Here is a 26004-nt window from a genome sequence, read left to right as displayed (position 1 = left end):
TAGCAGCCTAAGGCAGATAGTACTTAATCCCACTGCTTACACTTTTCCCAATGGAAACAAATTAAAGTACCTTTGATTTAAATCCCCATCTCTGAATTTAGTATAGTGTTCTGTTGGTCAACTTACACATGAATGTAAGAAGCTATTTAAAAGGTTGAGAAAACAAAACTTTGAGCAAGTTGAGCATTTTGCATAGAGTGAAGTACTTTTATTGGAACATACTATAAAAAGAAACGTAAGATGTAAAGTCTTAGCTACTTCAGCTCTCAGTGGTTTAATAAAATACATTTGAACCAAACTACTCAGGGGGAGAGGTTTTTAGTTAGTGAAAGTGAGAAAATGAACATTTAAGAAACAAACAAAAAGAGTGCAGCCCAGTAGTAGTATCTTCCATTAATACTTTTTTTTTTTTTTTTTTTTTTGCGGTACACGGGCCTCTCACTGTTGTGGCCTGTCCCGTTGCGGAGCACAGGCTCCCGACTCGCAGGCTCAGCGGCCATGGCTTATGGGCCCAGCCGTTCCGCGGCATGTGGGATCCTCGCGGACCGGGGCACGAACCCGTGTCCCCTGCATCGGCAGGCGGACTCTCAACCACTGCGCCACCAGGGAAGCCCTTCCATTAATACTTTGATCTGGGGAGAAAAACCTTCCTGAATTACAAAAGTAATAAGTCAAATGCTGAAAACAGAAAAATATAAAGAAAAGAAAGAAAAATAACAGAGCAAGAATTATCTGTAGTTCTGCCACGCTTTAGTCATCATTATCCTTGGTAATCACATTCTCCCCCAACTTCTAACCCTGGCAATCCCTGATCTGTTTCTCTTTCACTATAATTTTGTCTTTTTTGAGAATGTCATAAAATGGATTCATGCATTATGTAACCTTTTGAGACTGACTTCTTTCACTCAGCATGCCTTTGAAAGTCATCCAAGTTGTTGCATATATCATTAGAATGTTCTTTTTTGTTGCTGAGTCGTATTCCATTGTATGAATGTACCACAGTTTATATCCATTCAGCTACTGAAGGACATTTGGTTTGTTTCTAGTTTTTAGCAGTTATGAATAGGCTGGTACAACATTCATGTACAGGTTTCTGTATTAAGTTTTCATTTCTCTAGGGTAGGAGTCAACAAACTATGCCCAATGGGCCAAATTTTCCTGTTGCCTGTTTTTATATGGCCCTATGAGCTAAGAATGGCTTTTACATTTGTAAAGGTTTGTAAAAAACAACAACAAAAGAAGAATTTGCAACAGAGACCATATGTGGCCTGCAAAGCTTAAAATATTTAATGGCTGACCCTTTGCAGAAAAAGTTTGCTAACCCCTGCTCTAGGGTAAATACCCAGGAGTGGGTTTCCTGGGTCAGATGGTAAGTGCATTTTTAACTTTATAAGAAACTGCCAAACCGTTTCCAGAGTGGCTGTACATTTTGCATTTCTATCAGCAGTGTCTACAAGTTCCAATTTTTCTGCATCCTTATCAAAATTTGGTATTATCAGTATGTTTAATTTTAGTCATTCTAGTAAATGTATAGTGGTTGCTCGTCATGGTTTTAATTTGTATTTCCCTAGTGGCTGATGATGTTGAACATCTTTTCATATGGTTGTTTGCCATCCTTATATCCTCTTTGGTGAGGTGTCCAAGTTTTCTGCCTGGTTTTTACTTGGGTGGTTTGTTATCTTACTGCTGAGTTTTGGAAGTTCTATAAGTATTCTGGATACAGAGACACAAATCCTTTGTTGGATATGTGATTGCATATATTTTCTCCCAGTCTTTTCATTCTCTTAACAGTGTCTTTTGCTGAGCAAAAGGTTTAAATTTCGATGAAGTGCAATTTACTGATTTTTTTTCTTTTATGAGTTATTAATTGTTGTATAAGGTATAGGTTTAGGTTTCATATTTTTCTAACATTGTTTTTTGAAAAGACTATTCTTTCTCCATTGGATTGACTTTACACCTTTGTCAAAAATCATTTAGCCATATTTGTGTGGTCTATTTCTGGACTCTCTTTTCTGCTCTGTTGATCGGTGTGTCTGATCCTTCACCAATACCATGCCATTTGATTATTGTAGCTTTATAGTAAGTTTTAAAATTGGGTAGTGTGATTCCTCCAACTTTATTCTTCCTTTTCAAAGTTATTTTGGTTTTTCTGGTTTGTTGGCCTTTCTTTATAAGTTTTAGAATCCAATTGCCTGTATCTGCAAAAGTTCTTTTTGGCATTTTGATTAGAATTGTGTTTTACTTGTAGATCAATTTGTGGGAGAATTGATATCTTTAATATGTTGAATCTTTCAATCCATGAACATGGTATTCATTTCATTTTGGCCTTCTTTAATTTCTTTCATCAGGACTTTGTAGTTTTCAGCGTACAGATCCTGTCCATGTGTTTTAGATTTATACCTAAGTATATTTTTTGAGCTATTGTAAGTGGGATTTAATTTTTAAAAATTTCCTATCATTCATTACTAGTATAAAAATATGATTGATACTTACTGTTAGTAACTTTGCTAAACTCACTTATTAATAATAGGAGCTTTTTGTAGATTAATTGGGACATTCTACAGAGACAGTCATGCTATTTGTGAACATGGGCAGAATTATCTCTCCCTTTCCAACCTGTATGACTTTCATTTCTTTTTCTTATTTATTCATTTATTTATTTTTGCATTATTGAACTGGCTAGGACTTCTGGAATACTGTTAAATAAGAGAGGTGAGATTGGACATCCTTGCCTTGTTCTCAATCTTAGGGAGAAAGCACTCATATATAACTAATACTAAATATTATGTTAACTATAGGTTTTGTGTAGAAACACTTTATTACATTGAGGAAATTCCTTTCTGTTCTTAGTTTACTGAGAGTTTTTTTCATGAATGTATATTGGAATTTGTTTAGTGATGTTTGTGCATCAATTCATGTGTGTCTTAGTCTGTTTGAGCTGCTATAACAAAGTGTCACAGGCGGGGTGACTTACAAACAACAGAAATTTATTGCTCATAGTTCTGGAGGCTTGGAAGTCCAAGACAAGGTGCCAGCATAGTCACCTTCTGATGAGGGCTCTCTTCATGGTTCATAGCCTTTTCACTGTGCCCTCATTTGGTAGAATGGGCTAGACAGCTCAGTGGGATCTCTTTTATAAGTGCACTAATCCCATTCATGAGGGCTCAACCCTTATGACCTAATCACTTTCCAAAGTCCTCATCTGCTAATGCCATCACCTTTGGGGATTAGGACTTCAACAATTGAATTTTAGGGGGACACAGACCTTCAGACCATAGCAATATAATCATGAGGTTTTTCTTCCTTAGATTGTTAATATAGTGGACTATTACACTGATTAATTTTTAATATTCAATCAACCTTGTATTCCTGTGATGATAAACCTTACTTGGTTGCAGTGTATATTATTGGATTCCATTTCCTAACATTTATTGAGGATTTTAATGGATATAAGTCTATAGTTTTGTTTGTTTGTTTGTTTGCTTCTGGTTTTGGTATAAGGGTAATGCTGGCCTTATAAAGTAAACTTGACAGTTTTCCCGTTCTTTTCTATTTTCTGGAAGAGATTGTTTAGAATTGGTGTTATTTCTTTTTAAAATGTTTGGCAGAATTTGCTAGTGAAATCATCTGGGCCAGAAGAATTATTTTTTGGAAGATTTCTGACTATAAAATCAATTTATTTAATAGGCTGCTTTATTTTCTGTCTTTCACATTAAAGGCTTTTTCTGGGCATCTGGTAATACCTGACCATCTGTTCTTATTTAAGAGTAGGGGACTATAAAGTTGATTGGTAGCCCTGTTTGTGGCTGCGTCTTGTCCACACTAAGCCTCATTGTAGGATAATCTGATTGGAATACTTCACTGGAGAATCCTAAATGTCAATATTTTTAGATCTTTTCTCTTGAGCTGATCAGATTTCCTAGAGAAGACTCCTCCAAACTCTTGCTGCCATATCCTGGGGCTGAGTGGGTAAAGATTAGGCATCAGAGGGCTTGATCTTTGTTTTTAATAAGCACATGTTCACTTAGTCCTCATGTTGTCTGTACTATTCTCATTTGTTATTTAACCTCACTCTGATTTTACCACAGGATTATATTGACCTAAATCATTTTGAACTTTCTAACGTAGTGGTTTTAAATGGATAGAGGTGGGGGTGGGATGTTTGGAAATGTGTAGGCTCTTGAGGGTTGTAACAGAGAATGTTGGCCAGGTGTGCTAAAAGTTTTGCAGTGCTGATGACTGCAGGAAGAATTGCTTCTCCCGAGATACCAATATCTCCCCTGTTGGAAACTGTCTAGGTTTAAGTTAAAGCAAATCTCAATACCAGTTAGAGTTAATTATCACTTATTATCTTTGACTTTCTTGCTCTTTCTTTTTCCATTCTTGCCAGTGGTGATTTAGATTATACTGGTATTTGAAATTAGCAACTATTTTAAAGTTTTCTTTTAAGCAGGTGGCTAGAGTGGAAGTGAGAAGACTAGTTAGGAGGTCACTTCAGAAGTCCAAGAAAGAGGTACTGATGGCTTGGCCTAGAGTAGTAGTAGTAAAGAAGGAGAGACAGAGGTTGCAGGATGTGTTTTGGAGATAGAGTCCAAAGGACTTAGAGATGGATTAAATATGGAGAATTGAGGAAAGGGGGGAATCAAAAGTGGTCTTAGGTTTGGTCTTGAACTGACTGGGTGAATGATGGTGTCCTTCGCTGAGATGGAGCAGACTAGGGTAAAGAGCTGGTTCTGTATTGAGCACATTAAATTTAAGATACCCGTATCCTGGGCCCAAAGACAATGTTGATTTTTTTTTTTTTTCTTAGATACTCTTTGCCTTTTTAGACTTGTTTATTATTCAGCTGTCATGCAAAAAACTCTTGATCCTTGGCTTCTGCACCATTCCTTATTGTTGCCGCCCACTAACCTTATTTGTTGAGGACTTTGGGACTTGGCTTGTCCACCCCACTTCTTGGCATAATCATGGGCAACGTCAGGGGCTGTGTGGGCAACTTACCCGTTACTGTTCTCAAGGTTCCTTGGTGTAGCCTGCCAGCAGTGACAGCATGATACAGTGGTTTGGAATCCCAGTTCCCCTACTGCCTAACTGTGTAACTTTGAAGATACTGCTTAACCTTTTGTGTCTCATTTTCTTCAATTGTAAATTGGGGATAACAGTGTCTGTACATTTGGGATTTTGTGAAGATTACATAGGAAAATAATGTGAATTATTTTCTCTTACTAATTATTAATGCCTGACACATAGTAAGCATTCTATGAATGTTGGCTATTAATTATATATCTATTTAATAATATATGCTACTATTATTCTTTTAGTTAAGCAACCCCTCCAAAAGCTACACCTTGAGCCTTGCCTCCTCAAATTTAACCTCTTAAATTAAATTAAATTAATTAAAGTGCCAAAAGGCACTGACCACAACTTCCTAGTATGTTCAGTATACTTGTTTTAAGAAAATAAAACAAAACTCGTCAGAGCTAAAATTCCAGTGGTTCTTATTTACAGACATACATTAGATTCACCTGGGGGCTTTCTCACAACGTCTGGGCCCTATCTATGGGGGTTTGAGTAGGATGGGTAAAGGTGGAGATGGGGGATGGCTTCAAGTATCTCTACTATAGTAGCCCTCCCTCAGTTTTCTTTAGTGACTTACCCCCTTGCTTGGTTCCTTTCCTCACCAGTCTCCTCTCCATTAATCAGTACCTTAATCTACTTTCTCACGGCTACCCTTCATGTCCTCACTCCCTTTTTATCTTCCTCTGCTAACCCCTAACTTTGGATGAGTCCAACCCACTCTGCCTCCAATGTGTGTTACTGAAAGCCACAGTTCTTGAGCTACATGAGATTCTTTTATGTGTTTTTTTGCTCTCTAATCTTTACTATTCATATTAGAATACCTGACCTTACGTGACACGGTAGTTGTATGACTCTTTTAGTTAATAGTGATTTCAAAAGTAACTTCAACTGTCATGTAATCTAATTGCCCAGGACGTCTGTGATTCTGTCATTTATATCTCATTCATCTTCACAATATGTTTGAGTAGCATAATGATATTAATGTTTCTTAGGTGAGTCACAGAATGGTAAAATAGTTTGCGGCATCAGCTTGCAGGCATTTTTTTTTGAACTTTGAGAAGTAAGCTATTATGGTCGTGTATAAAGCAGCCTTTCTCCTCTGCATTAATTCTGTTTTGTGGGTCAGTATAACAGCTTTAGCATCACTGTTTTAAAGGAAATTGTGATGGTTTATTGTTTTTATTTTCTTTTTGAGATGTGAACTGTCATGATCAATTTTAGTCTAAAACTTTTGGGGGGAGGTTTATTAATTGTGTGTGTGTGTGTGTGTGTGTGTGTGTGTGTGTGTAGTAGGTGATAATCTTTGGCTTTTAACAAGAATTTTAAAAAATTCAGTTACAACTAGGGAACTTTTCTTGCAGTTTTTACTCAGTTGTTTTTCATTCCCTTTGGAAGTAGTGGACCTGACCCAGTTCTTTTTCGAGAATTCCTTTCACAGAACAGTGTGTTAAAATATTTTTGTCCTTCTAATCAAGTACAATGTAAGAACTGGCAGGCATCCATAGCTTCTGTTCTTTAACATGAGAATAATTCTATTCCTTGATTAAGATACTGGCTCCATTATTATACTTACTGGTTTGGATAGCAGGGTATGATTTGAGGAACATAGCTATTTCATACATAAAATAAATGCTTTTTCTCTACAAGCATTTTTTAATCTTGATTTTGTTAGTCATATAACTTTCTAACAGTGATCTTTGAAGTATATAATGGTTTGGTAAAAGAAGAATACCATAGATACTGGAAATGAAATTTATTGTTGAATAAAATTTAGATTATCATAAAATCCAGTATGACTTTATTGCTACATCAGGATAATTTTAAAAAGTTGATCCTTTTACCTTCACTTGTTTAATTTAGTATGTGTGTGAGTCTTAGCAAATTGACATTTAGTTTGAAAATTAATTTCAGCTAAGTTATGGCTGAGAGATAAAATATGTATTGGATTAACTCTTAATGATTATACCCTGAAAGTATTATAGAAATAAACATTGAGAACCCTTCATAATACGTAATGGTAGATTTCTATGATAATGTTCTGGATGTTTAAAATACAGTGCTTTTGTTCTTTTCCTATAGTTGGTTAGAAAAAACTATAATTTGGGGGGGAATAGAATGGAAAAGAGAAAGGATGGGGTAAATTGAGGAGGGTGGAGTATATTAGTTTCAGAGGGCTGCCATAACAAAGTACCACCAGCAAAGTTCCTGTGGCTTAAAACAACAGGAATTTATTCTCTCACAGTTCCAGAGGTTAGAAGTCTGAAACTGAGGTGCTGACAGGGTTGTGTTCTGTCTGAAGGCTCTGGTGGGAAGGATCCTTCCTTGCCTCTTGCTCGCTTTGGTTGGTTGTCTGCAGTCCTTGGCTTGTAGACACATCACTCCAGTCTTTGCCTCCATTGTCGCATGGCATTCTGCCTGTGTATCTCTGTCCAAATTTCCCTCTTTTTATAAGGATACCAGTCATATTGGATATAGGTTTAGGGCCCATCCTAATCCATCATGACCTCATCTTAACTTGATACATCTACAAAGCCCCTGTTTCCAAATAGGGTCACATTCACAGGTTTTGGATGGATGTAAATTTTGTGGGACACTATTTAAGCCAGAACAGAGAGTTCTAAATTCAATTTTTATTTTGAGATTTAAACCAACACACTAGATTTATCTACTTTATATAAAGCAAGTAAGATACATTTTAAGTAGAAAACTTATTTTTTATTTGCAGTTATATTCACACATATGCTTTCCTACTGCACAGGCCTAGGTATCTAGTATTTTCCATTCATGTAGCAGAAATTGCATTAAAGGACTATTTGGTTATGAAACATCTATTTATATAGATGTGGAACTAGAAGACTTTCCACATTACCTCTTAATAGCCTAATATTTATAGAACCAAGTTAGACTTTTCTTGAGTGTTTTAACTGCATTAGAATAATACTTTTGTTCTTATTTGTTTTACATCCACAGTGCCTGATGCTGATTTATTGAGTGAAGAATGAATTAATGAAAGAATGGTGGTGTGTGGGTGTGTGTGTTTGCGTGTGTGTGCGTGCGCGCGCACGTTCATTGAAGGGTTGTCAACAGAGATGTGATATGAGGACTTTTCATTTAGTAAATATGTTCTCTCTTCACACGCTGTTCTGCACTTTGCTTTTATTACTTATAATATATCATTCCATATTAGTGTAAAAATGCTATGATTACATAATATTCCATTGCATGGGTATATTATAATTTATTTAACTAGTCTCCCTTTTTATTTTTAATTGTGACAAAAGACACACAACATAAAATTTACCATCTTAACCATTTTTAAGTGTCAGTATTGTTAAGTATATTCACATTATTGTGTAACCAATCTCCAAAATTTTTCTTTTTTTTTTTTCGCTGTACACGGTCCTCTCACTGTTGTGGCCTCTCCCGTTGCAGAGCACAGGCTCCGGACGCGCAGACCCAGCGGCCATGGCTTATGGGCCCAGCCTCTCCGCGGCATGTGGGATCTTCCCAGACCGGGGCACGAACCCGTGTCCCCTGCATGGGCAGGTGGACTCTCAACCACTGCGCCACCAGGGAAGCCCTAAAACTTTTTCATTTTACAAAACCAAAACTCCATACTAATTAAACAACTCCCCAGTTTTCCCTCCTGTCAACCACCATTTTAGAAATTTCTGTGAATTTGAGCAAGTCTCTCTTTTTAGTTTTCATCTTTGCTCTTATAAACAATGCTGCAATAAAGAGCTTTGCATATGTGTCATTTTACGCATGAATAAGTATATCTGTAAGATGAATTCCTAGAAGTGGAATTGCTAGGTAGAAGGATTTTCACATTTCTTAGTTCTGATATATATATCGCCAAATTGACTTCCAAAACTCTTGTACCAATTTATACTCCCCCTGCTCCCACACACGGTGTATATCAGCTATTCAAGTATGTTTCAGTAAAGTTACCTTGTCAGCTAAACTTCACTGGCAACTTTGGAGAGGAAAGGCCGCTATGAAGGAAAGTTGGTGTTGCTGGGCTGTCCCCAGTGTTCTACATCTATTCCTTAAGGATTACTTGACATCTGTAATGTAGTTTCCATTCTGCATTCATTTTAAAAACTTAAAAACTGGGCTTCCCTGGTGGCGCAGTGGTTGGGAGTCCGCCTGCTGATGCAGGGGACACGGGTTCGTGTCCCGGTCTGGGAGGATCCCACGTGCCGCGGAGCGGCTGGGCCCGTGAGCCATGGCCGCTGGGCCTGCGTGTCCGGAGCCTGTGCTCCGCAGCAGGAGAGGCCACAACAGTGAGAGGCCCGCGTACGGCAAAAAAAAAAAAAAAAAAAAAAAGAAAAAAACTTAAAAACTTTCACCGTACAGTGTAAGCTATTTGTGTGTTAGTAATAACTTCTGAGAGAATGATTGGAATACCTCACTTTGCAGGTAGGTACCACAACTGAATATATGTTCAGCCCAGCTGAAATTCCCTTAATACATATCTTTAAGATCTTTAAAATGAATGCATAGATACCTTGCTTTAATGGCTGTTATGTTTTGTTTTTTTTTTTTGGCTGCATTGGGTCTTCCATGCTGCGCATAGGCTCTCTAGTTGTGGCGAGCAGGGGCTTCTCTTGTTGCAGAGCACAGGCTCTAGGCGCGGGGGCTTCAGTAGTTGTAGCACGCAGGCTCAGTAGTTGTGGCTCGCGGGCTTTAGAGCACAGGCTCAGTAGTTGTGACGCACGGGCTTAGTGGCTCCACGACATGTGGGATCTACCCAGACCAAAGCTCGAACCCGTTTCCCCTGCATTGGCAGGCAGATTGTTAACCACTGCGCCACCAGGGAAGCCCTTAAATGGCTTTTAATAAAAAAAAAAAATTAACAGAACTCTTTTCTCAAATGAACTCTTATGAGGAGCTCCGCTGTATTGGGGTGACAGTGAAAGGTGACTGTGAAGGAGGGAGGCTGGCAGAGGTAAAGCAGGTGAGCAACAGGTCTCCCATCCCTATTTCATCCAGAACTATTACACACAGGTGGCTCCACTTCTTTCCTTATAGCAGTGAGTGAGATGAGTTAATGCTAACATATATTCAGCCTCCGGTAATTCACGTCAGACATTTGAGGAACCTAGAACCTTCTTTGTAGAGTCCTGATGTTTGACACTGATGCTCAGTTTTATTTTTTTGCGTGTAGTAAATTTGGTATAAAATGAGGCGTAACTACCTGGAGATATCACTGTTTTCCTTAAAGTGTACATATAGGCTTTGGTGCATTGACTTTTCATCTGGAGATTTTTAATAAATGTAACATCCTTAATTAGTTTTCTTGTAAAATGAAAATGCTTACACATTTTATAATATTTGCATATTTTATTATAAAGTAGAATTTAAGGGGGCTTTGGGAACCACCTCCCAATGATGATCAGTATTAAGTTTTGAATTCATTTCCTCAGACTTTTTTCAATGTATTAAGTTCCATGTAAATTTTATTCCTTCTTTGAAAAGATGGGATTATATTATATATACTGTTTTGTGGTATGTTTTGTTTACTTGATAAGAAGTCCTTTTGGGTTAGTGTATAGAGATATCCTCCATTCTTTTAATGGGTTTATACTCTTCCATTATATAAAAATTATCCATTCCCCTGTTGGTGAACGTGTAAGTTGCAATAAATATCCTTTGTGCATATCTTTGCCTGTTTGGACAAATGTTTCTATAGGATAAACTCTTAAATAGAATTTCTAAATCAAAGGTATGGCCGTTTTACATTTTAACGGATATTTTGAGTCTCTATAAAATATGAACATCCTGATTTTTATAGGAAATAAACTTAGTTCTAAACTTTTAGAAGTTTTAGCTAAGTGATGTATCATCATTAATGTGCACCAGTGTTTCTAATATAAGTCTTCTGGAAATGTATAAATTTTTTAAATGACAGCTTTGAAACTTTTTGTTCTTACAGTGATGGAATGGGGGGAAGATATTAAAGCAATTTCAAAAGATGAAGCAGTAATGTTGGTGAATCATCAGGCAACAGGAGATGTGTGTACTTTGATGATGTGCCTCCAGGACAAAGGACTGGTAAGCCATCCTGAAGGCAGAGACAGACTGCAGAAAGGGGAGGTTAACAGAGAATCAGTTTACGGATCTTACCACAGTTGGGAATGTAGACTTACACTTTAATATGTATACTTTTCATGAAAATTTAGAAAAATTTAAAAGGAGCAATATACTATGTATATAACTCTAAATTATTCTAAGAGAGGAATTTACAGACCTAAAGAAAAATAACTGGGATAATGTGGATTATATCTCCACAAAGCTGTTTTTTAAAAAAGATAACTGAAATGGAAGCAAAGTTAATATGGTTCAGCATGGGGCTGTCTTGAGGTGAGTGGTGGATTGCCAGTTTGAGAATTACAAACACAAAAAGCAGTTTGCTTAAGGTAGAAGAGTAAAATTGGACAGGGAATTAGGTGATCTTGGGGATCTTTAGCCAAAAGAAAGTAAGGTAAATATTATTTTGGATTTCACTTAGAAAGCAAATTGAAAGGAAAGACATTAGGGCCATTTTATTCAGTGTTCTAGGGCTGTGTTTGAACTGTTGATTTCACATTGCTTATATTGCTAACTAAAACATACCTGTAAACTGGGAGGGTTTAAAATAAAGTCAGTCCTTAACATTAAAAGAATTGTTACCTTAAGAGTAGGTAAAGCAGTTATGTTCATAGAAAAGTAAATAAATAGAAAATATATAAAATTAATGGAATTAATATTTGGCCTAATAGTGAAGAAACAAAACAATAGGTATTTTATAAGTGTTTCATATTTATGGTCACCGACTATAAATATAGAAGACCATCCTATAAGATACTATCCCCTTAAAGCAACTAATAATCTAGTGGTAGGTGGAGAGAGGGAATAGCAAACAATACTTAATTGCAAACTGAGAAATATTCAGTGGAAAGTGAGCTCACCATGTACTTGGTGGATATAGAAAACTTTGTGGAGGGGAGAGGACGTAAACTTGACCTTGAAGGGTGAGTAGAATTTAGTTAGGCAGAGTAGTGAAGCAAGGGCCTCTTCTTTAGTGAAATAATCTTGGCCAAAACACTAAGGCAAGGATACGCCTGGTGTGTTTAGGTCCCAGAGTTTGATTCAGCAGCTCAGGGGTCAGAAAATGAGGTGACAGTAAATGGAAAATATGTTTGCTTATTATGGAATCTGTTTTTGTTGTTTATCTGAAAAGCAGAGGCATAATTTTGCTAGAATGTAGAATAAATTCAGTCCTTTCTTATATTCAGAATCATATTCAGAATTGTTATATCACTGTGTAGATATATTTGCATTATAATAATATTTACTGCCTGTCCCCTAAATTCTTGATGTTAAAATTGTGTAAAAACTTGTTTGTTTGGCTTTGTATGAAGGAGAACATTTTTATGCTTACCGATAAGATACTTAAATTTATAGTGATTTTTCTGAGGGCCTACAGTGTCTTCTATTGGTTTTTGAATCTCAAAGAGTGCTTAAAACGGTGACTATAAATATGCCTAACTTTGTTACTCTAACTCCAGTTTGGCAGAGATGAGAACTGTATTAACCAGAGTATCAGGTAATCTGAGATTCACCGATATTGTGGACAAAAAAAATTTTGGTTTATTTGTTTGCTCTTGTAAAAACATTTTAGTTAGTTGGTCTTTGGTTCATTTTTCTGTCCAGAGTTATTTTGTTTTTATTTTCAGATTAATTATACTAATGTTACTATCTAATACTACAAAATAATTTGAAACCTTGAAGAATTTTTTATCTTGTTTCATAAAGGAGTAATTGAGAAATAAAAAGGCGGAAACATGAAAATTTCTGCCTCCTGCGTAATAAGTATAGGGCAATATTAATTTACATTCACAAGTAGGAATGTTTACTTGATTAATTGCATACTCCATGGGCACTTTCAAAGAAAGAAAGCTAATGTTAAATTGTGGGCCAGTTTAAAAATACTAGCTTAATGGTGATGTGAGTATAACATAGCTTTTTGAATTCAGGAATTCCTGTAGCGCCTGTCGTTGTTCCTCAGTGGGGGCACTGCTTGCATTTTGGTAGGACGGCACTGTTGTTCTCGACTGTCCTGCTGCACATTGTTTTCCTTACCTGGCTGCAACCTACTACATGCTAGTAGAACTCCCTAGTCATTGTGACAGCCAAAATTGTCCTTGTAGACTTCTAAACGGGAAAACCATTGACTCCACTAAAATTTCAGAAGGATATGAAGAATGGAGCCATTCATGTAAGCCTCCCCAGATGTTTTGACATGTAGAAAATTCGTGCTTCTGGGTAAAGAATAATTGATGTAGAGCAATTTTGTCCCTTGGAAATACCTAACAACATTCTGAGTGACAGCCTGTGAAACGTTGACAGAGTTGATTCAGGCAGCTTGTGTTTACTGACCTCATTTTTTCAGAAATATGAAACAAAGGATTAGTTATATTTTCTAAACGTGCTGGTACCTTTTTAATAAGTATCTGTGAAGTGAGGAGTCTTGCCCTTTTGTGGCAATTGATGATAAAACCAAGAATTTTTATTTCTATCAATAGAACTTTTAGATATGTAATAAATATTTATTGACTTGTAACATTTCCCCTAAAATAAGTTAGGACAGAATTATCCATGCAAATCTCAGAAGATAGCTTGGCTGTCTTACTGAATTTGTTTTTTTTACGTTACCCTTCTAACTGAGGCGGTAAATCCACTATAAATGTAAGATTAAACATAAAAGCTAGTTACTTTAGTGTTGGTATTAAACCCAGAGAGCAATAAATTGCAGCCACACTTCATACTGTGTATAAAGCTCAAAGGTTTTACAGGTTGACTCCACTTGCTTTTTGTTTTGTTTCTTGGGGCACTTTTCAGCAAATTCCATTTAGTTCAGATCTCAATTTATCTAAACAAAGTGGTTATCATTACAAAGCAAAACAAGATTCAAAAATGAGATGTTGGTGATTATTTTATTCTGTATTAATTGATTTGGGAATCAGTCTTTCATGTATGTATCTTTATTTTTTTAAAGTTATTTTATATGGTAAAACTGTTGGAATAGGAGTCATAAATGAACTATTCAGTGATACTGAAAAATTACATCAGAAGCTTGAATATTATTTGTGGGCTTTTATAATGTTTTTGTAAAAGCAGCACATGGATGTCAATGCTTAGTTTTTTCCTTATATGTTAGTTCATACAATTTGGTGCTCAGAGATGAAGTTTACATTTGTTATTCCTATAGGAACCAAAGTGGAGCTCTGTTGCTTTCTTGATGGAGGCTGTAGTTTTCACTTTATTTATTTAAGGCTTATAACAAGGGATGCTGTTATCTCAGCAGGGGAGAACAATTAACCAATTCATTTACTAGATCCTGTTTACACTTACTTTTAATTTTGAAATTTGCTTGAAATAAAGTCTTCTGCTCTTGATATGGCTATTAACTCTTATCAGCAGTGGATAATATTTTTGTGTTTAAGAAACTGAGTATTTTTATGCTGGCAAAGAGTAAGGCCTTGTATAAACTAACAAATACTCTTCATGATATAATAGAATGTGTAAATCATTCTACTAAACGAATTTTTAAAAATTTTACAGTGTATTTATTGACTAAATGAATTCTTTAATGTTCTTTTATTTTGGATATTCTTGTATTTTATATTTTTATAAATTTTTATATTTACATCTTTATATTTTATGACTTTTAATATTTTAGCCATTAAGTTAAGGTCACATTTTACAAAGCCTTAGTGCTTATTAATTAAACGTGAAGCCCTCATTTGATAACTTAGGCATATTGTGTTGTTTCAAAATAACTTTACAAGTTATATAAGAATTTCCAAAGGTTTTGTTTACATTGAACAAATTGGAAATCATTAAGTTCAAATTTAAGAAGTTAATTCAGTTTTATTTGTTACCCAGTGATATGTATATACCTGTGACCTAGGAATGCAAGACTTGGAATCAAGACCTGTAATTTTTTTTTTTTAAGCACTAACATAGCAATAAATATATTATGTTTAAATAGTCTAAATACAGCAAGTTAAAGAAAGGTTGGTGGAGTAGATAAACATATTATTCAACAATATTCTGTCTACAAGAAACTTACTTCAAATACACTGAACTAGTTAGTTTTAAGGTAAAGGATATAAATATAAATATATATATATCATGAACACATTAATCAAAGAAAACAGTGAGATTGGCCATATTAATATCAGAAAAAGTAACCTTCAAAGGAAAGAAAATTAATAGAAACAAAGAGGACCGTTACATAAAAGGACCAATCTTCCAGGAAGGCATAACAATCTTAAATGCATAAACACAAAACAACAAAACCTCAAAATGCATGAAGCAAAAACTGATAGAGATGAAAGGAGAAATAGATAAATACAAAATTATAGTTGGAGATTTTAGTACCCATCTGTCAGCACCTGATAGAACTTATAGACAGAAAATCAACAATGATCTGGAACTCAACGACACCATCAACCAATAAAATCTAATCAAAACATGTAGAATACTACACCCCAAAACACAGAATACACGTTCTTTTTAATCGTCTGTGGAACATATACAATGATATTCTATACCCTGGGCCATAAAACAAACTTCAATACATTTTAAACATTGACCTAATACAGAATAGGTTATCTTAATATAATGAAGTCAAATTAGAACTCAGTAGCAGAAAACAGCAGAGAAATCTCAAAATCCTTGGAAATTATACAACACATTTCTAAAGAATGCATGAAGACCTGTAATTTTTCATGTAGTGCTTTATTTGTAGAAGTAACATTAGATTTAAGATAGGTTAATTAAAAGTATGCTTGGATGATTATACTTAAAATTTAGAGACTGGCTAGACTATAGTCAGGTTTTGTTTTTTTTTCTATTCAACATTTATTTCTTGCTTTTAAATATTTTAGGTTGTTGCTCAAATGATGTGGTTGATGGATCATATTTTTAAGTACACAAACTTTGGAATTGTTTCTCTAATTCACGGAGACTTCTTTATCAGACAAGTAAGTAATGAGCATTTTTTTCCACAATGATAGCCTGATCAATCTGATTCTTTATTGTAAAAAGAGGCATCACAAAACCAGTTATAATAGATAGAGCCAGCTCTAGTTATCTGAGGGAGCTGGGAATCTTTTTTCCTAAAACATTTATTTCAGTCTGAATTTGAGTATGCATAAACATTAAAATGCAAATATTTTAATCTCTACCCTCCTCGCTTCTAAACAGTTTACCAAGCGCCTGCCACATTCTCAGCTCTTCTGCTTCTTAGCTGTGTGAATTGGGCAAGTTATTTAACCTCTCAAAGTTTCCTCATTTTTCAAATGAGAATAATGGGTACTCCTCTCACAGAGTAGCTGTGTGGATTACATGAAGTAATACGTGTTACACGCTCAGAACAGTCCCTGCTACTTTCATCAACTTCATCATGACTACCACTATCATCATCTATATTATCACTGTTATTTTTATTTACAAGTCACCGTTATATGATACAGAAGGTATCTGTGTTAGCAGTTGGGAGATTGTTAAATAAATAAGATTACCAGTCGGGAGAATATTAAATAAATAAATAAGAGGAAATATTTTACAAATTCATAGTATGAAAAGTGAGTACGTCAAATTTCTGTAAATCCAGAAAAACCTTAGAGGAGAAGATGATATGTGGCATACATTTAAAGAATGAGTACGGGTTTGATGGAGGAAGGTGGATTGGGAATGGGTCGTAAGCATTAGGGATAGTTTAGTATAGGAAAAAGAATAATACCCTCTCATCAAGTCAGCATACAGGGACTTCCCTGGCGGTCCAGTGGTTAGATTCCGCGCTTCCAATGCAGGGGCTGCGGGTTCAGTCCCTGCTTGGGGAACTAAGATCCCACATGCCCCGCAGCATGGCAAAAAAAAAAAAATAAAAGAAGTCAGCACTACATTATAGTGTTTCCCTGATATGCTACGTGCTTTATTTTCTCAAAAATGGATAACCAAAATATGATATCAAGAGTTTTTATGTAGGATAATGCTACACTTTTCTGGTGTTTATATATTTAGCCACTTCACCCTGGATGATGCAGTACCTTACACATAGTAATTACATAATGAATTGCTGGTGAATCTAATTAAGCCTCTTCTGAGCATCACAAATTCAGAAATAAGCTAGAAGTGTGTAGAAAAACTTCTAAGCTCTATGAAAATAGGTCTCCCCAAACACATATATTATACTTTGCTCCAGACAGTTTTTTAAATATTTATTTATTTATTTAGCTGCACCAGGTCTTAGTTACAGCACACGGGATCTTTGTTGTGGCATGAGTACTCTTAGTTGTGGCATGCATGTGGGATCTAGTTCCCTGACGTGGGATCTAGTTACCTGACCAGGGATCGAACCCAGGGCCCTCTGCACTGGGAGCACAGAGTCTTAACCACTGGACCATCAGGGAAGTCCCCTCCAGACAGTTTTATATACAAAACATATTTTTGTTTTTCATATTCTGTGTAATTGTCTAGTTTTTTCTGGAAACACCCTTGGTTTTTCTGAGCAGAGAGATGGAAAAAAGCAGGCACTGGAACCCTAGGAAGAATTGGGAATGGGGATTGGCCACAACAAGGTTGAGACAAAATAAACAATGATCAGAACAACTTAAGGAAGAAACTAACCTAATATCTTAGAGTGTCACTGGAGGCGAAGACAGGAGAGATTTACAAATTCATTTCTGAAGAGCAAAAATTTTTTCCCTGTTTGATAGTAATAAAAATCTATAACATGGGGGAAGGGGAGAGAAAAAAAGTATTAATGTTAAAGAAAATCTCTTGGGACTTTGCTACTAAACATTTTTGACAAGATATTTCCAAGAATATTAAAAATATTTTACATGTACTCTAGGGAACTTAAAAGTAAAGCTTAATTATAATCAATTCAATTCTGTAAATTAGCTAAGAAAATTGTTACTTAGTTTGCATTTAGAATAATTTAGTCTAAAGACTGAAAGTGTACAAATTATTTTGGGGAGCTTCTGTAATTGTGTTGGCTGGAAAATTATTAGCAAATTGACCATACTGAAAGGAAGAACCTTCTTATATTTAGTCATGGGTTTTGGGCTTTCCTAAAAATGCTTCTAGGTTTCTCTTTTCAGTCTCCAAGTTATCCTCTTTCCTCTCTTTCCCTCACAACTAAGATCCAGTCTATCAGAATGTCCTGTTAGCTTTCAGATTTTTCCCTGAATGTGTGCACCTCTCATCGATATCCCACAGTTGAATCTCATCAAACTCCCTTGTCCAGACTCTACAGGAGCCTCCTAACTTATTTCCTATAGTCTTTTTGTCACTGGAGCCAGCAGGTTTTTTTTTTTAAGTAAATAAGATCATGACTCTCCCTTTTTGAAAACTATCTAATGATGTTCCATCCCAAACTACTACTTAACCAAGCTCAAGGCCTTTCTTATATGTCCTCTGCCTCTCTCTGCAATTTTCAGCCACACTGACCTTGCCACAGTTCTCTGAACATGCCAAACATGTTCCCACCTCAGGGCCTTTGTCCTTTTTCTCCTCATCACCTGGAGTACTCTGCCACTCATCTTCACATGGTTTATTCCCTCACATTATCAGCTCTTTGCTCAGATTTCACCTCCTTGGAGCTGCTTTTCCTGACCCTGTTGAGCTTCTCTAGTCTCTTACTCTTCTTCCTTACCTTATCACCAGTTGCATTTGTACATATGCACATATACATATGCATATGTATTATATATCTTCCCCATTCAAGTAAGCTTCATGAGGGTCTCTTACTTCTCTATCTCCAGGACGGTGCCTGGCAAGTAAGTAGTAGATACTCAGTAAATACTCACTGATGATGAATGAATGAGCTTTTCGGGTACAATTAGAGCAATTTTTTTCTGCAGGGGGAAGGGTTTATTTATGTAAGTGCTAATAACTTACTTTTTCCAGTATGGTCAAAAGGGGAAGTAAGTGGGGGGAAATCACTATTCTAGCCTATGATTGGGACTTACTCTAGAAGCAGTTATTTCTATTTAATTTTACAGCCTTTAAATTTCAGATGTGACTGTACTTGCTCTATGTGTGTCTACCTTCTAGGGAAAATCTCATCGTGACCAACAGCTTCTTCTTCTCAAGAAGCACCTAGAAAATAATTACAGGAACAGAGATCGAAAATGGATTGTTCTGTTTCCAGAAGGGGGCTTCCTCAGGAAGAGGCGAGAAACCAGTCAGGCATTTGCCAAGAAAAATAACTTGCCATTTCTTACACATGTCACTTTGCCAAGGATTGGGGCAACAAAAATTATTCTGAGTGCACTTGTAGCACGACAGGAAAATGGAAGTCCAGCAGGAGGAGATGCTAAGGAATTAGGTATGATGGTTTTTAGCATTTTTTTCTTTTCTTGGAATTAAAGGATTTTCTGGAGTTCCAGAAGATAACATTGTTCTTTTTTATATTTATAATTTTTGTCAAACAGAAATAATACTGAGGGAGAAGATGAAAATATAACTTTTTAATGTTTCTACAAAAGTAGTCCATGCTTACAATAATTTATTCAAATAATATAGGAATGTATAAAGTCGAAGGTATCTCTCCCTTACTGTACACCTTACTCGTGGCCATTCCCACTGCTGCAGTCAACATTCCTGTAAATATCCTTACAGATTTGTGGAACATGTCTGTAGTATTAATTCGTAGAAGTGGAATTGCTGGATTAAAAGATACAGGAATAGAAATGACAAATTTGAGAAACTAGTCATAGATATGCAAATGGAATTATAATGATTTATATTTTTTGCAGTTATCAAATTTAGAAAGTTTTTTTGTTTTTAATACAGAGAATGAGTTTAATGAAGTTTGGCAGTATTTACTAAGAGTCTTAAAATGTTGATAAATTACTCAGTTATTCTACTGCAAATAATACTTATCAAAAGGGAATGATCTGAAATACTGGCAAAGTAGTTTATCACAGCATTATTTCTAATGGCAAGAAATTGGAAATAGCCAGAAGAGAGAACAGATAAGTAATTATTAAATATCCATCTAACAGAATACAACACAGCCATTACAAATGATGTTTTTTGGCTTGGAAAATTCTTATGCTCTATAATATTAACGGGGTGGGAGAAACATACAACTCTTGTGTAAACAATATGAGCTCAAATATGTAAATAATAAGGCAGTAGAAAATCAGTGAAAGGAAAGATTTCAGAATATTAGCAGTGATTGCTTCTCTGAGTTGTAACATTATGGATAATTTTTCTCCATTTCTTAATACTTTTCTGAATTAAAAAAATATAGTGAGTATGTATTACTTTTATGGCCAGTAAAAAGTAAACCATACTCAAAGATGCAACTGTGGACTTCCCTGGTGGTGCAGTGGTTAAGAATCCGCCTGCCAATGCAGGGGACATGGGTTTGATCCCTGGTCCGGGAAGATCCCACATGCCACGGAGCAACTAAGCTCATGTGCCACAACTACTGAGGCCTATGCTCTAGAGCCCGTGAGCCACAACTACTGAAGCCTGCGCACCTAGAACCTGTGCTCTGCAACAAGGGAAGCCACCACAATGAGAAGCCCAGGCACCGCAACGAAGCCACAACTAGAGAAAGACCGCACGCAGCAACGAAGACCCAATGCAGCCAAAAATAAATAAATAAATAAATAAATTTATTTTAAAAAACAAACAAAACTGAACAAAAAAGATGCAACTGTCTTGGAGATAGCCTAGTGAATTGTGCATATTTGCAGAAGATATTTGTGCCAACAGCATGAAGACTGTTTTGAACTACTTTATCCAAGACACTATGAAAGTTTGGTGATAAATTATAAATTAAAAAGCCGAAAGAAACTTACTAGGCCTGTTTCCGTAACAACATTTTGCTATTTCTTTTAATATTCTTCAGATAAAATAAAATGGGAATGATTGGCCCTCAGAAATATGTGTTATTTTAGGTGATGGTAAGGACCAAACATGGAAATAATGCCCGTGAGATTGTGCTGAGCTTTCCTTTCACTTGTTTTTTCCAAACAGCTGCCTGGCAGTCAGCTCTCTTAATGTTTCATCATCTATTAAAAAGACAAATTGAAAGAGTCTTTTAATAGAAAAGGAAGGTTCAGAATAGCTTCACTGCTGGAGAGACACTGTGGCAATGTCAGCCAAGCCAAAGCTTGAAGGCAAAGGTCTTCCAAATAGGATTAATTGCACTAATAAATACCGCTGCTTTTAAGTAGTTTTACCCAGTCAATACCCTGTGGTCTAGACCTCAGAGAAATGAGTGGGCACTTGTCATACTGATTACACGAGAGGGAAGAAAAATGGTTTTTTCTTTTGGAGAGAAGCAATCTCTGTTTATAACCAAAGTGAAATTGTTTATTACTTATCTTACCTTAGTTAAAATTTAGGCCTCTCGCCTTCTGAGATGGCCCACACTCTGTCTGTGGAGTGTGATTCTCCCAGGGCCAGTCTTGCTTTTCGAGATGGACAGCATTCTGTCTATGGAATGTGTATCTCTCTAAATAAATCCACTTATTACCTATCAAGAAAAAATTTTTTATTCTAGCAGTTCAGGAAAATCATAAGAAATTTTAGAAAACCGTATACCCCCAAACTAGTTTTACTTAGATTTTACCATTTGCTTCTCTGCTTTGGTATGGACATTTTGTGTTTTATTTTCTTTAGTATTCATACTCACTATTTAGTATATTATTCCATATAAACACAAACCATGCCTTCATGTCTGTTTTAATGTGCGGTCAGTCCCTACACATATAAAAATTAAGTTGTATCTAATTAACTTTAAGTTTTTATATATTTATTTATTTTGGCCGCCCCGTGCGGCACGTGGGATCTTAGTTCCCCAACCAGGGATTGAACCTGTGCCCCCTGAAATGGAAGTGCGGAGTCTTAACCACTGGACCGCCAGGGAAGTCCCTCTAATTAACTTTAAAAGGATTAGTATTTTTTTGTTTATTGTATGATTTAATAGATATTAAACTGAACTCTGGTGATTTTTCCCAACCATTTTATTATAAAAATTTTCAAACATACATAAAAGTTGAAATAATTTTGCAGTTAATATCCATGAGCTGGCCAACTAGATTTTATAATTAACACTTTACTATATTTGCTTTATCACATCTCTCTCCATCCTTCTATCCATCTATTAGTCCATCTTGGTTGTTTTTTTTTAATGCATTTCAAAGTAAGTTGCAGACATCGGTGTACTTTACCCCTAAACATTGTAGCATGTACATCGCTGGTAGCTTGTTAAAATGTGTCTCTTTACATACATTCTGTTCCTTTAGCAATATGTTATTTAAAAATTAAATTTTTTAAGCTTATGTCTTATATGATTATTTCTTCCCCTTCAGAATGTTGTCTAAAATTTTAAAAGAATTTAAGGCCAGTTTTTAATTATTTGATATTTTAAGTAAAATATTATTGATTCCTACTGTACATTTGGCCTTATATTTAAAAATAAGTTTTATTTTTTTAGGGATCCTTTAAATACTTCAAACAAAGGATAGACCATTACACTTTTAAAGTCTAGCTATCAGCGTTCTCTTTGAGAATTCCCGTCTCAATTCTTTTTTTTTAACATCTTTATTGGGGTATAATTGCTTTACAATGGTGTGTTAGTTTCTGCTTTACAACAAAATGAATCAGTTATATATACACATATGTTCCCATATCTCTTCCCTCTTGCGTCTCCCTCCCTCCCACGCTCCCTATCCCACCCCTCCAGGCGGTCACAAAGCACCGAGCTGATCTCCCTGTGCTATGCGGCTGCTTCCCCCTAGCTATCTACCTTACGTTTGGTAGTGTATACATGTCCATGCTTCTTGCTCAACTTTGTACTCCGTGCTGGGAATAAAAACAGCGCACAGAGGACCAAAGTAAACAGAACTTCCCCAGCCCCTCTCACAACGGTAGTTACCTGTTGTACCTACCAAAGGGTAGACAGATTTATTGCTTTATTTTTATATAACTCTTGCTAAAATGGGAGGAGTTTTTTGTTTGTTTTGAACAAGAGCAGCAACTGATGATCATGTGCATCAATAAAATGCTTAATTTTATTGCCTTATTTCAATATTTATTAATGCCTCCCAAGTATCAGAAAACTTGGTGTTTGTATTATATGGTGTTATATTTAGTGAGTGGAGTTTTTTGTTTTAAGGTCTGCTTTTCGCTTTTGTGATGTGATACTTTAGCTACTGACTTTTTTTGTAGGCCAGTTTTTATGAGTGATAAAATGTAAATTAGACCTTGATACTGCATAATTGTATTGAATGCTTAAATGATGCATGTCCAATAAACGATAGCACTCTGTTGTTTAATTTGTTTGAGATTCAGCCATTTTATAATGTAATAGGAAATGCTTAATTTCATCCTAAGTGCATCATATAGAACAGTAACGCCAAAGTTCATTCTCTTAAAGCAAAGGATATATCAGTATGCTTTATAATTCTATACTATGTTATTTGCTGCAAATAATATAAAAATTGATCCAATTTTATTTTGTTCTCAGACAGCAGATCAAAAGGCCTCCAGTGGATAATAGATACAACCATAGCTTATCCCAAAGCTGAACCCATAGATATTCAAACCTGGATCCTTGGATACAGGAAACCAGTAGTCACACATGTACATTACAGGTAAGAATTACACATTAGTACTCAGCGTAAAGCCAACATAAAGTACTATCTCAGGACCTTGTGAATGTTTTAATATTAAATTATAATTGATAGTGAAAACAGTTGGCTCAAAATCATTCTTATGCTGAATTTTTAATATGAAAATATCATTTGAAGTAGTTATTTTCACTGAGTGATAAAAGTCTCTAAAAATGGCATTCTAGAGGCACTATGAGAGTATTTGATCGCCTGACACTCTTGAGTGAAAGTAATTAACTTAAAGGGCAAATATCAAGGATAAATATGTACTCAACTGGGGTAAGTAGATTTGTATTAATAGAAATGGAATTTGTTTTTAAATCATTAAGTCATGTAAGGTTTTCTAAATGATTGAATTGATAATTTAGCAATGACTTACACTTCCAAATTTTTAATATTTTAATATGCCTATGTCTTTTGCATGAACAACAGCAAAACCATTTATTGACTATTCTGCAACAGCTCCTTGAGATTTTTTTAATATAGACCTTTCTTTTTTTAAAGTGTTTGAGGTAAATGTGTATAGGTATTCATATCAAAAAATGATGCTGATAGGACCTGGATAGAATTGATTGCTTTATAAGCCATTTATCTCCTCGTCAAAGATCTCAACACATGGCAACTAAGTTACTAAGGGAGTAGTTGGTCCCAAGGAAGATCACAATTGCCACAAAAGCCTGCCTTTAAAGAGGAAAACTACTCAAATTACATATCCATTGGAAGTAAATAGGTAACATATTTTCATAGGTGTAAACCATTAGAGTTTTCAAATATAAAAACAAAGTTAGGGCTTCCCTGGTGGCGCAGTGGTTGAGAGTCCGCCTGCCGATGCAGGGGACACGGGTTCGTATCCAGGTCCGGGAAGATCCCACATGCCGCGGAGCAGCTGGGCCCGTGAGCCATGGCCGCTGAGCCTGTGCGTCCAGAGCCTGTGCTCCGCAACAGGAGAGACCACAACAGTGAGAGGCCCGCGTACCGCAAAAAAAAAAAAAAAGTTAACCATCACAATAGTCTACATAGAAAACCCAAGAAACTGAGTTCACCTTCTATTTATAGAGTTTAGCAATCTTGATATAAAATCATCACAGAAAAAAATCAATATTATCCCTTTTTACTGACATAAATAGAAAATGTAATTTTTTTAAAGATACTTATCTGAGAAGCAAGAAGACTATAAAGTATCTACCAATAAAACTTAAGAAAAAATGTAGAAGACTTTTATGAAGGAAAATATAAAACTGCATCGAAGAACATAAAAGACCTGAATAAGTGGAAAGAGATACTATGTTCATAGAGGGGAAGGCTGAAAATTATAGAGATGTCAGTTCTCCCAAATTAATCTATAAATTTAACATAATTGCAAATACATTATATCCAGGAGGATTATGATCAGAATCCAGGAGGGTTTTTCTGGAAACTTGACAAATGGTTCTAAAATTCATTTGAGAGAGTAAAGATAAATGAATAGCTAAGCTAGTGTTGAAGATGAACAAGACAGAGGAATTCTTCCTACCAGATGTCAAGGCTTAGTGTAATTAAAGCAGTGTGGTATGAGGGCAGGGTCAGATCAATGGAAAGATTAGAAAAGCCACATTTACTTGGGAACATGTGTATGACTGATGATTTTCTAATTATATTTCTTATAGTTGATAGTTATAAAGGTGATATTTGAAGCCCATCCCATAAAGTAGTGTTAATTCTTAGATACTGCATTTAAATTCTGAAAAACACAATCAGCGAGATATCATATACCATATTTCACCCATTAAGATACATATTTTTTCACATGTTAACATCTCTGAAACTGAGAGGCATCTTAAAAACCAGTATAATAAAGGCTTAGTTATAATTTAATTGTATATTTGGCATGCAGCACTTAAAAGTCCAAAAAGTAATTGCTACCTCTCCCCTGTCCCCCCCCATCCCCCCAAAAAAGGCAGCGCAGTGACTGCTGAATGGTTGGTATTTGACTGTTGACAGTGAATGCCTCTGGGGAGGGAATCTTACTTCTCTTTGTACTATTTTAGGCCTTTTTTTTTTTTTTTTTTTTTACAGTGTGAATGTATTCATTGAAAAAAGAAATTGCCCACAATTTAGAATTTTGGTTTAATAATCATTTGAGTAATTGCAACAAAAGCATTTTCGTCAGGTAGTTATAAGACTTTAATAAGTCCACATTTAAAATGCATACTATTTATTTAATAGATACCAAATAGATTTTACCCCTTTA

The 26004-nt window shown here is 35.6% G+C and overlaps 1 protein-coding gene across 6 annotated transcripts in view; it reads left to right on the top strand.

Annotated features, from left to right (window-relative positions):
• Positions 1-26004, top strand: part of LPGAT1 (lysophosphatidylglycerol acyltransferase 1) — a 106585-nt gene that overhangs the window by 64085 nt on the left and 16496 nt on the right. For all 6 annotated transcript variants that reach the window (XM_029227212.1, XM_029227215.1, XM_029227213.1 and 3 more), the window contains 4 exons: positions 11018-11136; positions 16020-16115; positions 19195-19468; positions 23630-23756. In XM_029227212.1, coding sequence (XP_029083045.1) covers positions 11018-11136; positions 16020-16115; positions 19195-19468; positions 23630-23756 — 616 coding nt within the window. The remainder of the gene's footprint in view (positions 1-11017; positions 11137-16019; positions 16116-19194; positions 19469-23629; positions 23757-26004) is intronic.

Source organism: Monodon monoceros, unplaced genomic scaffold, assembly GCF_005190385.1.
Source record: "Monodon monoceros isolate NGI ecotype Baffin Bay Population unplaced genomic scaffold, NGI_Narwhal_1 Super_Scaffold_18, whole genome shotgun sequence".
In the NCBI taxonomy this organism is placed as follows: Eukaryota; Metazoa; Chordata; class Mammalia; order Artiodactyla; family Monodontidae; genus Monodon; species Monodon monoceros.
The sequence above is the reverse complement of the archived record's forward strand: the minus strand, read 5'-3'. Positions and strand labels throughout refer to the sequence as shown.